General features: G+C 42.0%; 1 protein-coding gene across 3 annotated transcripts in view; it reads right to left on the bottom strand.

Moving 5' to 3' along the window:
- Positions 1 to 381: 381 nt before the first annotated feature.
- The window catches only part of C1D (C1D nuclear receptor corepressor), a 42,257-nt gene continuing 27,317 nt past the window's right edge, over positions 382 to 15,321 (bottom strand). For all 3 annotated transcript variants that reach the window (XM_044290823.1, XM_044290825.1, XM_044290824.1), the window contains exon 5: positions 382 to 646. In XM_044290823.1, coding sequence (XP_044146758.1) covers positions 485 to 646 — 162 coding nt within the window. In that variant the 3' untranslated portion in view covers positions 382 to 484. The remainder of the gene's footprint in view (positions 647 to 15,321) is intronic.

Genomic DNA, 15,321 nt, shown 5'->3' with positions numbered 1-15,321 from the left:
TTTCTGGGGTAATGACTACCACTTTTCTGGCGCACAAGTTGATAAACGAGTTGGGCTGCTGAGCTCCCACCTGAAGCCCAGCCTCCACCGCCAACTTTTTGGAAAAGTGGCAAAGGTGTCAGAAAAAGCTAAAGAAAAAAGTGTCAAATTTTGTTGCAAAATTACAATTGCTACAAAATTATCGACTTTTGTGCGCCATAAAAACTGGCGTAAAAGATTGGTACATGACCCCCACTCTCCGTAGCTGGTAGGTTTGTGAGAAAATAATAAGGAGATTGTGATCCCTACTGGAAACAGGGACAGATGTGATCGACCATCTCTGCACATCACGGCAGAATTTGGCAGTGCTATATCTGCAACAGGAAATAAAACATTTCAGGGGAAAAATAGAACAGAGTTTAATCAATCAATAAAATACGAAGAACAAATAGTACAAAAAAAAAAAAAAAACGCAAATGAAATAAAAATATCTGGACAAAACTTGCTATTTCTTCTTTGACAGTTTTTTGGCTGGGGTGCCGTCCTCGGCAGTGGGATCCGATAGAGCATGCTTTATAAATCGCTGCGCTGCTCTCTTGTCAAGTCTGGCAGCTTTCTTACGGTCTGTTATTTCTTTCACTCTGTTCATATAGCTTCGTATTCTTTCCTAAAAACAAAAAGGTAACACTGAGATCGTATTTCAAAAAGTATTATGTCAGAAAAGAGGGATCAAATCTGTTTCCCTCCAACAAAGGGCAATAGGGGTTTAGGTAATTTTAGCAAACAAACGTGTTTGTCAGAAATGAAGGCAAGGAAAGAGGAGCTGCTCGTTTTGGCATTTTGTCACAAAAGGAATATTTTCCTTTTTTTATACGGTTTATTCACGTTGTGCATCACTTAATAGCATTTACCATGAGCTGGCTGTCTCCTTCCTAGGCCTCCCTATTCTTGCCTGTTATAACTACTGGTCGTACCATGTTCGACAGACATGCCACACTAGACTCAACTTAAAGGGGCTGTCCAAGATATAAAAAAAAAATAAAAAATATGTTAAACCAGCTCTGAAATGGCTTAAAAAAAAAAAAAAAAAAAAACATGGTGTATACTTATCCTTTTCTGCAGTGCTGTACACAGCAACACTAGTCCAGTTCCCCTGCAGCCGTTTCCAAACAGCAGCGGTGATATCCTGGGATACGGCATGTCACCGCTGCAGCCAATGACTGTCCTTAGCTGCGAACATTGATTGGCTGCAGCAGTGACATTCCATAAACCTGCACGTCACTAACATGCCCATTGACATGCCAGTATACGGCACGTCACTGTTACAGTCAGTCACTGTCCTCAGTGGTAGACTGCTGAGGAGAATGATTGGCTGCAGCAGTGATTTGCTGTATTCCAGGACATCCCCGCTGCAGTTTGTAAACAGCAGCAGGAGAACTAGACCAGTGCTGCAAAAAATGCCGGGGAAAGAGGCGAGTATACATGTTATTTTATTTTAAGCCATTTTAGGGCTTCTCTAAGATTTTTTATCATCTCAGACGCCCACTAAAGGGTTTTCTGAGACTTTTATACGGAAGACCTATCCTCTGGATAAGTTATCAGTATCTGATCGGTGGGGTCTGACACCAAGGAACCCCGCAGATCAGCTGTTTGAGCGCCACGGCCTTCTCTCAGCTTACCAAGCACAGCCCCGTACATTGTAAAGCGGCTGTGCTTAGTATCGCAGCTCAGCCCCATTCACTTCTATGGGGATGAGCTGCGCCTAAGCCATGTGACGTGTCGTCACTGACCGAGAAAAAGCTAGAGAAGACCACGGACTGCTGAGAGCGCTGCTCCCTTCTCAAACAGCTGACCGGCGGGGATCCCGGGTGGCCATAGTAACGTCTTGGAAAAACCCTTTAAGCCTCATGCACACGGCAGCATTACAGATCTGTAAAGTGCAAATCTGCAATACAGAGACCATAGCACTGACGGGACTGTCCAGGACTCCAAGGTCATGGATGTGATGAGTGTTTACACTGCCATCATTGCTTCGGTTATAAATGGAAACCATGAACCAGCGCAGTATCTAACACTAATGGCACCTAACAGACTCCAGTGACATATATTGAAGTCCATAGACGTTCCGTTTCGGGGTACCTCATTTGGATGGGAAGAATACAGCTACTGTACATCCTGTGCTTTTCTTCTATTCAAATCTGATGGACAAGCCAACAGAGGCTCTGAAAAGAATGAAGCCTCTGACAGTAGTGTGAATGCAGCCTGGAATACACTGGTGTGAGTACGGCTGAAATTCCCATGGAGGACAGGGGATATAACCAAGGTCTATCCTTACCCCATGCCACCTACAACATTTGATGGTCTATCCTCCGTACAGATCAGCAGGGTCGGACACCCCGCACCCCTGATTAACTGTTCTGCAGTAGCTTTGGTGTTGGAACTACACGGCTCCATCGGCTGTTTAGTGTAGTGGCTCCTGTTCAGATCAATGGGAGCGGCACTGCAGTAATCAGTTCTGGCACTGGAGCTACTGCAGAACAGCTGATCGGTGGGGATGCGGGTTCGGAGCGTCTACCGATCAGATATTGATGGCCTATCCTGAGGATAGACAATTTATATAAAAATAAAAAAAATAACTGGAACCCCTTTTTCACTCAGTACGAATTAGAATTACCTTATTTCTACTAAACTTTCTGTACTTCTTGCTGGACCTCGACAAAAACAAGGTGGACCCAATAATTTAGAGTAACGGTGCAGGCAATTAAAAAGGTGAGGAGAGAGCAAGGAGAAAGACGTTGCCCCATACAATGCACCGATTTCTCTATTTTGCTTGGCTCTGATTTTTTGGGGATAATAAAACGTATATCGAGCTCCGTTATTATTCCTCTGTGACAAGTCAAAATGGAAGCAGTTCATTCCCATTTGTAATATTTCATACTTGAAATAAGTGATACGCTTTGATGTTCCCAGTTGGCAAGAAACCTTGAAATCCCGAGCATATATATTCAATCTGTTCATTCAACTTAATGGAACAAAAAAAGACAAACCGAAGAGATTTATTCCGAGTTGTAAATATGTCACTTATACATGATTACTGGACAGTACACAGCCCGACGGAGCCAAAAAAGCTTTTAGCTTTGTTGTGGAACCAAATTCTTAACTGTTGAGAAAATGAATTAATGAGGGGATAGGACGAGGGCTGCAAGCGTGAATGGATGAGAGTGTGTAAAAAGCCTCCATCTATTGGGGGCTGCTCCCTCGTCCTGGCTAGTAAATCACCGTCTGCAATATTTATGGACTTCTGCAGGAATGGAGAAAGCTCAGACACGATTTAAGCTTTTACATAGAGATCATCTTAATGCAACATTTTTGCATTAATATCTCTTGGGGGAAAAATGTAGGAAATGTATATTTACAGCCTGAAACAACCCTCTGCGACACAAACTAAATGTTGCACTGATAGGATGTTCGGCAGCCAGCGTATGGGCGTGAAATGAATTAGTCTGTGATCACAGTGTATCCTAGGCAGCATGGGAATCGGCCTTCCTAGAAAACCAGGACAGGGGTCAGGAACCTCCAGCTGTTGTGAAACTACAGCTCCCAGCATGCTCAATTCACTTCTACGGGACCTCTGAGAACTGTCAGGCAAGGGTGCATGCTGGGAGTTATAGTTCGACAGGAGCTGGAGTGTCGGAGGCTGCTGAACCCTGGTATAGGATGTATCCAGCCAGGGTGGCTTGTAGTCCTCTTCATGCTGCAGAGATTGGCACAGGAAGACAGAGCTAATGTCAGGCGGCTGCTCACAAGTAAATTCCTGTTCCAGGAGTATAGAGCAGCTACTGTTCTGGCTGGGATGTGTGTATGGGCAGATAAGGGGGTCGTCTCATCTACGGAACCGCCCTATTAGGGCGTATGGATGGCATAAGGGAAACTCGCGCTCAGGCCACCCTCTGTTAGCCAGAGCAGAGAGCTGCTGGAAATGAGGAATGATTATTCTTACTGAATTCAAACCAGAACATATTCTCTTTTGTAATCAGTTTCTATTTTCTCATAGTAGCTCTCTTTTAACACATGATCATTCAGAGATATGCTTTATATGTGGACCAGAGAAACCTATAGTCTGGAGATGACTCATTACTTCTATGGAAGACTGTTGTGACCTGTGCAGGTGTCATTGTGCAGGGAGGGGGATAGATAAGCTGTGTCCATCACCTACTGTGTTATCCATTATAGATATACACTATATACCCTTCACTGTAATCCTGCATGAAATCATAATGAGATGACTGCTGAAAAGAGATCTGTACAAAACAGGAACTGTCAGCCTATAATGAGGCTAGGTGATCAACTTGAAATCCTACAGGATTGTTATTTAAAATACAGTGAAATGAATTAAAACAAACAAATAAATATATATGGCCCAGTTGGGTATAAGCAAACCCAGTATATAGAAGTCGAAAAACGGGCAGCACTCCATAAAATAAAATTAGAAAAAAAGTTTATTCACCCATGCAGGACAATTTTATTTCATGGAGTGCTGCCCGTTTTTCGACTTTTTTATATATATATATATATATATATATATATATATATATATATATATAGCCTGTCCTTTAGTTTTGATTAGTGTATATATATATCATAAAATCTTGATCTAAACAATAGGTCACTTTCTGATGACACTTCAGGTACTTCTACAGTATTGCTCTGCACAGTGACACTCCTGGCCACCTACAGTACAGAGACCTAAAAAACAGCCCCATTCACTTTAATACTTTAATAACGCTGCTCTGCAGAGAAAGATATGAAGGGACCTCACTCCATGGAAGGAGACCAAGATGTTATGTTATATCCTAGCGATATGCAACAATATTATAAGATGGTGATCTCCCTTTAAATGGAGTCTATCACCTCAGTCTGTCACGCATTAAACTGGTCCCAGCGCTGTGCATTTGACACAAATAGAAACGCAAACATACCTTTTGTTCCCTTTGTTAATCTGCAAAATCCTAAAAAGCTATTTTTGATCCGATATGCAAATGAGGTGAAACGATCCCCGCTTCTCCCCTTTTCACCACTTGCTGACATCACCAAGACCCAAACTGAAATCCTGTGCAGGAGCAGTGCGCTGCTCATCCTAGGCCAGGGATCAGCAACCTTCAGCGGCTGTGAAACTACAACTCCCAGTCTGTTCTGGTTACTTCCACAGAAGTGAAAGGAGGATTCTTGGAGTTGTAGTTTTAGAGCAGCCGGAGTGTCGGAGGTTGCGGATCCCTGTCCTAGGTCTTGATTTGTGTCTCAGTGACGTCAGCAGCTGAAGGAGGTGGCAAAAAAGTGCAAAGGGTAGTAGTAGGACTTTAATTCAATGGGTTGTCCACCTAGCAGTGTTCCCGGTGACGTCACTGCCACTAATGGGCGGGCTTTACCGCTGCCCTAGACTGTAAAATGGGCTAGGGCAGCGCTAAACTTTTCCCATTAGGCCAGTGACGTCACCAGGCTCACTGCTAGGTGGAAGGAGCAAGAAATGCTCTGATGCTCATCTCAGAGGGGCTGCCTGGGTGAAGAAGGGGAAACGTCTGGGTTCAGCTCTAAACCAGGACAACCCCTTTAAATGGGCATTGTTAGCTCTGGGGACTGCCCATTGGGCCCTTTTGACCTACTCTGCATAAAACTTGTTTTTCAGATTCACAAAGGAACAACAATTCTATAGCATCCCTTCTTATGACTATTTTGTGTCATTCCTGTATTACTCCTACTAGAAGTTATGCACGCCAAACTTTCCAGATTTTTATCTATTAAAATTTTTGAAAACCATGTATTTTATTTTCACTTCACACATACTTGCTATTTTGTGTCAGTCTATCATATAAAAGCCCAATAAAATACATTTAGATTTGTGGGTGTAACGTGAAAAATGTGGAAAAGTTCAAGGGGTATGAATACATTTTCATGGCACTGTACATGGGGAATGCAAGTAGTTAGTAAAACAGATATGTCAGGAGAGGGGACGGACCCCAATACTAAGGCAATAACTTAAAAGGTAAAAGTTTTCTTCTTGCAGCGCGCAGAAAAGTGAAACCCTAGAAGACTGTTGATGGGATAAATGAATCACGGTGTAGTCTCCCCGCTCCAGACAAGTTCATTATCTCCATGCAGAACACAGCTCTTTTGATATGCCTCCTGTAGATACACTCTGCCTCCTACAATGCTCGGCTACCATCATATATAATAATCACTTACAGGAAGGTCAGCTCACAGATGGAAGCCACCAGCCGAAGGAAGAGATCCAAGTCCTACTGGCTTACATCCTAATCTCTGGTCTTTGGCTAGGTGCTAAACTTTGTGGTTCTAATTATTTTATTTGTCACGGTTTCTCTTTGTAAAAATGATGGATGACGGCGCGGCTTGCACAGTGCTCATTCCTGCAGCCTCTACAAGATATATACTGTTACAAGGCGCAGAGAATATAACGTTACAGGTCGCAGCTGGATAATTTACGCTCGCAGCTGCAGGAGCCCATAGCTCTTCCTTTCACTTGTAATGTTTCAAAGAATATAGCAGTCACAGGAAGACTGAAAATACATATACAACTCAAATATTTAATCTCCGTTATAAAGTTGGGATACTCACGGCTTTCTGGGTGATTTAACTCTTTGACTGCAGGTTCCCAAACACCATCTATTGGGCTGGGGCTATACAGAACACCTTTAGGTGTTCCACAAGAATTTATGGAAAATAGAGATACAATTTCAAAATTTGACTTTTTTGGCAGATTTTCTATTTAATTTTTATTTATTTTTTTTACTTTTACAAAGCAAGGGTTAACAGCCAAAGAAAACTCAATATTTATGGCCCCGATTCTGAAGTTTACAGAAACACCCCATATGTGGTCGTAAACTACTGTACAGGCACACGGCAGGGCGCAGAAGGAAAGGAATGCCATGTGGTTTTTGGAAGGCAGATTTTGCTGGACTCTTTTTTGATACCATGTCCCATTTGAAGCCCCCCTAATGTAACCCTAGAGTAGAAACTCCATAAATGTACCCCATCTAAGAAACTACACCCCTCAAGGTATTCAAAACTGATCTTACAAACGTTGTTAACCCTTTAGGTGTTCCACAAGAGGTATTGGCAAATGGAGATGAAATTTCAGAATTTAAATTTTTGGGCAAATTTTCCATTTTAATCCATTTTTTCCAGTAACAAAGCAAGGGTTAACAGCCAAACAAAACACAATATTTATTGCACAGATTCTGTAATTTACAGAAACACCTCATATGTGGTCGTAAACTACTATACGGGCACACGGCAGGGCGCAGAAGGAAAGGAATGCCATACGGTTTTTGGAAGGCAGATTTTGCTGGACTGGTTTTTTTGATACCATGTCCCATTTGAAGCCCCCCTAATGTAACCCTAGAGTAGAAGCTCCAAAAAAGTGACCCCATTTTAAAAACTACGGCATAGGGTGGAAGTTTTTTTGGTACTAGTTTAGGGTACATATGATTTTTGGTTGCTCTATATTACACTTTTTGTAATATAGGCAAGATAACAAGAAATAGCTGTTTTGGTACCGTTTTTATTTTTTGTTATTTACAACATTCGTCTGACAGGTTAGATCGTGTGGTATTTTTATAGACCAGGTTGTCACGGGCACGGCGATAGCCAATATGTATACTTTTTTTTATTTATGTAAGTTTTACACAATATCATTTACAAAAAATAAAAAAATCATGTTTGTTTTAGTGTCTCCATAGTCTGAGAGCCATAGTTTTTTCAGTTTTTGGGCAATTATCTTAGGTAGGGTCTCATTTTTGCGGGATGAGATGACAGTTTGATTGGCACTATTTTGGGGTGCGTGTAACTTTTTGATCGCTTGCCATTACACTTTTTGTGATGTAAGGTGACAAAAAATGGTTTATATAGCACAGTTTTTATTTTTTATGGTGTTCATGTGAGGGGTTAGGTCTTGTGATATTTTTATAGAGCCGGTCAACACAAACGCGGCGATACCCAATATGTATACATCCCCCCCCCCCCCCCTATTTTTTACCCATTTTTTTTTTTTACTTTATTTGGGGAAAATGACGTTTTTGTTTATTTTTACTTGAAACTTAATTTTTGGGGGGAAAAAACTTTTTTTTTACCAAATTTTTTGTCCCACTTTGGGACTTGAACTTTTGGGGGTCTAATCCTTTACAATGCATTCCAATACTTCTGTATTGGAATGCATTGGCTGTATGAGTAATACTGTGTGTATTACTCATACAGTTTTCAGGGCCTGTGAGATCCAGGGGGCTGGATCTCACAGGCTCTTCACCGGAAGGCAGCGCAGATGCCTCAGGCAGGCATCGCGCTGCCTTCCATGCCATCGGGTCCCCCCCACAGCCCCATGGGGACCCGATGGCACCGCCCACCGCCGCAATAGGTAAAAGCCGCAAACCGCAGGTCTGAATTGACCGGCGGTTAGCCGAGGTGCCTGCTCAATGATTTGACTGCGCGGCGGCGATCGGAAATACACAGGGAGTACAGGTACGCCCTGTGTCCTTAAGTACCAGGACATAAGGGTGTACCTGTACGCCCTGTGTCCTGAAGAGGTTAAAGGGCATCTGTCAGCAGATTTGTACCTATGACACTGGCTGACCTGTTACATGTGCGCTTGGCAACTGAAGGCATCTGTGTTGGTCCCATGTTCTAATGTGCCCGCACAACTGAGAAAAATTATGTTTTAATATATGCAAATGAGTCTGTAGGAGCAACGGGGGCGTTGCCGTTACACCTAGAGGTAGTGTGTAAAGGTGTGGTGACGTTTACACTGCTTGGCCGTGTCAAAGTGGAGAGGGCGTTCCAAGACCCATACATTTTTGGGTTTTTTTCCCCCATCAACATACCCACATAGTGGACTGATTTTTTTTAATTTGTAGTATCAGGTGGCCTTTTTTTGCAGGACATGTAGTTTTTTCAATGATACTTTAAAGCAACACAAGTTGTTGTAGCTTTTATTCTGATTTTCTCACTATTGTTATGGAATTGTTATTTTTCCAGTGTTCATCATATCATTTTATTAACTTCATTATACCTGTCGCTCTGAATGGGGCAATACCAAATATGTCTACATTTTTGCACAATGTGGGCATTTTTAAGGGGGCAAATTGAATGTAATTCATATTTATTTACTTTAAAAGAATAATCAGAACAAAATGGTATTCCTACAAAGTATAGGCATTACAAAGTTAAGATCCCCTTTAGGCAATAGGAGAGGAGAGCTTGTCCTTCATAATCCAAATATATATATATAATAATGGGTTGCATGAAAAGGGGCATAGATGCCCGTGATGAGAACATAGTCCTACCACTTTACAAATCACTAGTCAGACCACACATGGAGTACTGTGTACAGTTCTGGGCTCCTGTGAACAAGGCAGACATAGCAGAGCTGGAGAGGGTCCAGAGGAGGGCAACTAAAGTTATAACTGGAATGGGGCAACTACAGTACCCTGAAAGATTATCAAAATTAGGGTTATTCACTTTAGAAAAAAAGACAACTTAGGGGAGATCTAATTACTATGTATAAATATATCAGGGGTCAGTACAGAGATCTCTCCCATCAGCTATTTATCCCCAGGACTGTGACAAGGGGACATCCTCTGCGTCTGGAGGAAAGAAGGTTTGTACACAAACATAGAAGAGGATTCTTTACGGTAAGAGCAGTGAGACTATGGAACTCTCTGCCTGAGGAGGTGGTGATGGTGAACTCACTAAAAGAGTGTAAGAGGGGCCTGGATGCATTTCTGGAGTGTAATAATATTACAGGTTATAGTTACTAGAGAGGGGTCGTTGATCCAGGGAGTTATTCTGATTGCCTGATTGGAGTCCGGAAGGAATTTTTTTTCTCCTAAAGTGAGGGAAATAGTTTTTGTTTAGTTTTTTTGCATTGCTCTGGATCAACTTGCAGGATAACAGGCTGAACTGGATGGACAAATGTCTTTTTTTTAAGCCTTATAAACTTTGTTACTATGCTATTTAGTGTCTGTAGAAAACTTCTATGGGACAACTCCTTCATCTACAAGTGTATACTACGGAACCGTCTGATAGAAGTGAATGGGACGGCTTGTAATTACACTGCTCACCGCTGGCCTTCTCTTCAACCAGCTTATTAGCGGGCGTGCCGGGTGTCGGACCCCCACCGATCTGATATTCATGACCCATCCTTTAATGCTCCGTATACAGCTGTATCCACATGGCAGGGAATAACAGGAATCAATGAGCACTTATGGCGGATACACCCTAATGCATATCTAGTCTAATCTCAAATTTACATTTTTTGGCTGGTTAGCACCAATCACGTAGCCTGTGTGTTAGGCATCGCCATGACCGAAGGTGAAATCAGTGTGGAAATTGCATTAGTTTATTAGATTGTGCAATAAACCTATTTTTTTTACTTGTGGGTTCTTGGGATTTTGCAAATAGATTTACAGACAATAAAATGTATGGATAAGTACACAGGGTACAATAAAGCAAACCATTAAAAAATTATTTTAACACAACTAAAACCAAAAGGTAACAATGAGAGGGTATGAACACCTTTGTAACCATTTTCTATTGTTCTGACACATCTAAAATGAAGCAACTTGGCAATTAGTAATTATAAAAAAAAAATATTTTGTGTACGCATCCCTTATGCACAGCTATGTGTGTCTAGGCAATTACTCTGCATAGTCAAATCCTGCATTCATGTCTCTCTTCCATCTGACTCATGATTCTTCCCTAACTACAGACAATGAAGGGGAAAAATGGAAGTAATGAAGTTTAACCATAGACAGACAGGTCCGCAAAGGACCTGAATACACAAAACGCTAGGACAGTTTTAGTGAGGACCACAGTGGTCCCTCAAGTTACAATTGGTTAATACACTGAAAAAATGAAGGCAACACTTTCGGTTTTGCTCCCATTTTGCATGAGCTGAACTCAAAGATCTGAAACATTTTCTACATACACAAGAGCCATTACTCTCAAATATTGTTCACCAATCTGTCTAAATCTGTGTTAGTGAGCACTTCTCCTTTGCCGAGATAATCCATCCCACCTCACAGGTGTGGCATATCAAGGTGCTGGTTAGACAGCATGAATACTGCACAGGTGTGCCTTAGACTGCCAACAATATAAGGCCACTCTGAAATGTGCACGGGGGTGGGGGGGGGGGGGTCAGAAAACCAGTCAGTATCTGGTGTGGCCACCATTTGCCTCACGCAGTGCAACACATCGCCGTCGCATAGAGTTGATCAGGTTGGCGATTGTGGCCTGTGGAATGTAGGTCCGCTCTTTTTCAATAGCTGGGCGAAGTTGCAGAATATTGGGAGGAACTGGAACACGCTGTCGTATACGCTGATCCAGATCATCCCAAACATGCTCAATGGGTGAGATGCCCGGCCATGCAAGAAATCGGCTGTTTTCAGCTTCCAGGATTTGTGTACAGATCCTTGTAATATGGGGCCGTGTATTATCATGCTGCAACATGAGGTGATGGTGGTGGATGACACCATTGAATATGAACATTTTCCCACTCAAGTCGGTTATGACGAGGAACTGCAGTCAGGTCCAGACCCCGATGAAAACAAAGCATGCAGATGAGCTTCCCTGAGACGGTTTCTGACAGTTTATGCAGAAATTATTTGGTTATTAATTGTTGCTGCAGCTGTTCGGGTGGCTGGTCTCAGACGATCATGGAGGTGAACATGCTGGATGAGGAGGTCCTGGGCTGGTGTGGTTACACGTGGTCTGCGGTTTGGCAGGCCGGTTGGATGTACTGCCAAATTCTCTGAAACGCCTTTGGAGACGGCTTATGGTAGAGAAATGAACATTCATTGCACGGGCAACAGCTCTGGTAAACATTACTGCAGTAAGAATGACAATTGCACGCTCCCTCAAACGTTGCGACATCTGTGGCATTGTGCTGTGTGATCAAACTGCACATTTCAGAGTGGTCTTTTATTGTGGGCAGTCTAAGGCACACCTGTGCAGTATTCATGCTGAGTAATCAGCACCTTGATATGCCACACCTGTGAGGTGGCTGAGGAAAGACCCTTGTATGTTGAAAATATGGTATCCTGAGGCCATTGTATCTCAAGGGACTACTTTTTTTTAAATTATTATTGTTGTATTGGATCAATAGGAAATAGTTACAAAGGCGGACTAACACTATAAAAGACATCTAGGATCATGCTATTATCCTCTCTCACCAGTCCAGATCTGTTATCTTTTTTTATTTTTGCATCAATGCAGCAATCAGGGGTCTTGTGTGCTTTTTTCTTTTTTGCAGGACAAATTTTAGTTTTCTACGTGAATATTTTAGGCGTAGGTCAGACGTCAGTGGTTTTAGTAATTTCCATCAAGAATTGCCAGCCAAAATCAAGTGGGGGTCAAAAACACAGAAGAGATGCAAATCTTTCCATTATACTGCATGGCCTCTTTCACACGGTCAGTATTTGTAAGCCAAAACCAAGAGTGAAACCAGAGAAAAGGTATAAAAGAAAGATTTGTTCCTCTTCCGAGTTTAGGATCCACTACTGCTTTTGGCTTAGGGTACTTTCACACTAGCGGCAAAAAACTCTGGCAGGCTGTTCCGGCGGGTGAACAGCCTGGCGGATCCGTGCTGCCCTAGTGTGAAACTAGCCTTACCAGTACCGATGTAAAAATACTGGACTAAATACTGACCGAGCCAAATATCTCTGTGCAGACTTCACTCTTGATTTTAGCAAAGGTCTTATTTAAATGGCAGTAATGAAAAGGGTAAATTATGGTTACCCGTAATTGGTTTTTCCAATAGCCTCCACAACAGGACTCCAGGAGGATGTCCAAGCCTCCCCAGGACAGGAAACAACGTAGAAGCTCAAGTTTAAAAGGCCCCCTTCCTCTACCTGCTTCAGTTAATGAGATGGGGCTCGTTTTGTAGGGCTTGTTTTGTAATGCAAGAACTGTATTGGGAATATTCAACAGTACAATACAATACATAATATATCCCACAATAATCATAATAACATGGGTAGGGAAACCCAGTGCCGTTGGAGGCTATTGGAAAAACCAATTACCGGTAAGAGTAATTTACCCTTTTCCTGGCACCTCCATAACGGCACTCCAGGAGGATTAACAGAAAAACAAAAACTTGTTAGGGTGGGACTACTGCAGACAATACTTTTCTGCCATATGATAAATCATGATTTTTGAAGTATATCCAACTTATAATGTCTAAAAAAGCTGCTCTACATATTTGTTATACCGGGGCCGGGGTATTTTCTGCCCATGAGGCCGAGACAGCTCTGGTAGGATGAGCTTTTATCCCCTTAAGGGGAGTCAGGTTCTTTTGATGATAACAAAACTCTATGGTGCTTCTTATCCATCTGGCGATGGTACCTTTGCTTGCTGCTGAACTATTATGCTAGCCCTGATATTGAAAAATGAGATGATCAGAGTTTCTGAATTTCTTGGAGACCTCCAGGTAAGTTAGTAGGCATCTTCTGACGTCCAAATTATCATATTTCCTCTCAAGCTCAGATGATGGATTTTCGCAAAAGGATTGAAGAGATACTTCCGGCTGGCGATGGAACCTAGAGGCAACCTTAGGTAGGCACATAGGAGTGTGTTTAACCACTTCAGCCCCGCTAGGTGAAACCCCCTTCATGACCAGAGCACTTTTTACACTTCGGCACTACACTACTTTCACCGTTTATCGCTCGGTCATGCAACTTACCATACAAATGAATTTTACCTCCTTTTCTTCTCACTAATAGAGCTTTCATTTGGTGGTATTTCATTGCTGCTGGCATTTTTACTTTTTTTGTTATTAATCAAAATGTAACGATTTTTTTGCAAAAAAATGACATTTTTCACTTTCAGCTGTAAAATTTTGCAAAAAAAACGACATCCATATATAAATTTTTCCTCAAATTTATTGTTCTACATGTCTTTGATAAAAAAAAAATGTTTGGGCAAAAAAAAAAAAATGGTTTGGGTAAAAGTTATAGCATTTACTAACTATGGTACAAAAATGTGAATTTCCGCTTTTTGAAACAGCTCTGACTTTCTGAGCACCTGTCATGTTTCCTGAGGTTCTACAATGCCCAAACAGTAGAAAACCCCCACAAATGACCCCATTTCGGAAAGTAGACACCCTAAGGTATTGGCTGATGGGCATAGTGAGTTCATAGAACTTTTTATTTTTTGTCACAAGTTAGCGGAAAATGATGATTATTTTTTTAATTTTATTTTTTTCTTACAAAGTCTCATATTCCACTAACTTGCGACAAAAAATAAAAAATTCTAGGAACTCACCATGCCCCTCACAGAATACCTTGGGGTGTCTTCTTTCCAAAATGGGGTCACTTGTGGGGTAGTTATACTGCCCTGGCAATTTAGGGGCCCAAATGTGTGAGAAGAACTTTGCAATCAAAATGTGTAAAAAATGACCGGTGAAATCCAAAAGGTGCACTTTGGAATATGTGCCCCTTTGCCCACCTTGGCAGCAAAAAAGTGTCACACATCTGGTATCGCCGTACTCAGGAGAAGTTGGGCAATGTGTTTTGGGGTGTCATTTTACATATACCCATGCTGGGTGAGAAAAATATCTTGGTCAAATGCCAACTTTGTATAAAAAAATGGGAAAAGTTGTCTTTTGCCAAGATATTTCTCTCATCCAGCATGGGTATATGTAAAATGACCCCCCAAAACACATTCCCCAACTTCTCCTGAGTACGGCGATACCAAGGTGCCAAGGTGGGCAAAGGGGCACATATTCCAAAGTGCACCTTTCGGATTTCGCAGGCCATTTTTTACACATTTTGATTGCAAAGTACTTCTTACACATTTGGGCCCCTAAATTGCCAGGGCAGTATAACTACGCCACAAGTGACCCCATTTTGGAAAGAAGACACCCCAAGGTATTCCGTGAGGGGCATGGCGAGTTCCTAGAATTTTTTATTTTTTGTCGCAAGTTAGTGGAATATGAGACTTTGTAAGGAAAAAAGAAAAAAAAAGAAAAATCATCATTTTCCGCTAACTTGTGACAAAAAATAAAAAATTATAGGAACTCGCAGTGCCCCTCACGGAATACCTTGGGGTGTCTTCTTTCCAAAATGGGGTCACTTGTGGCGTAGTTATACTGCCCTGGCAATTTAGGGGCCCAAATGTGTAAGAAGTACCTTGCAATCAAAATGTGTAAAAAATGGCCTGCGAAATCCGAAAGGTGCACTTTGGAATATGTGCCCCTTTGCCCACCTTGGCTGCAAAAAAGTGTCACACATGTGGTATCGCCATACTCAGGAGAAGTTGGGCAATGTGTTTTGGGGGGTC

Source organism: Bufo gargarizans, chromosome 4 (assembly GCF_014858855.1).
Source record: "Bufo gargarizans isolate SCDJY-AF-19 chromosome 4, ASM1485885v1, whole genome shotgun sequence".
In the NCBI taxonomy this organism is placed as follows: Eukaryota; Metazoa; Chordata; class Amphibia; order Anura; family Bufonidae; genus Bufo; species Bufo gargarizans.
This window is presented reverse-complemented; position numbering and strand designations above follow the sequence as displayed.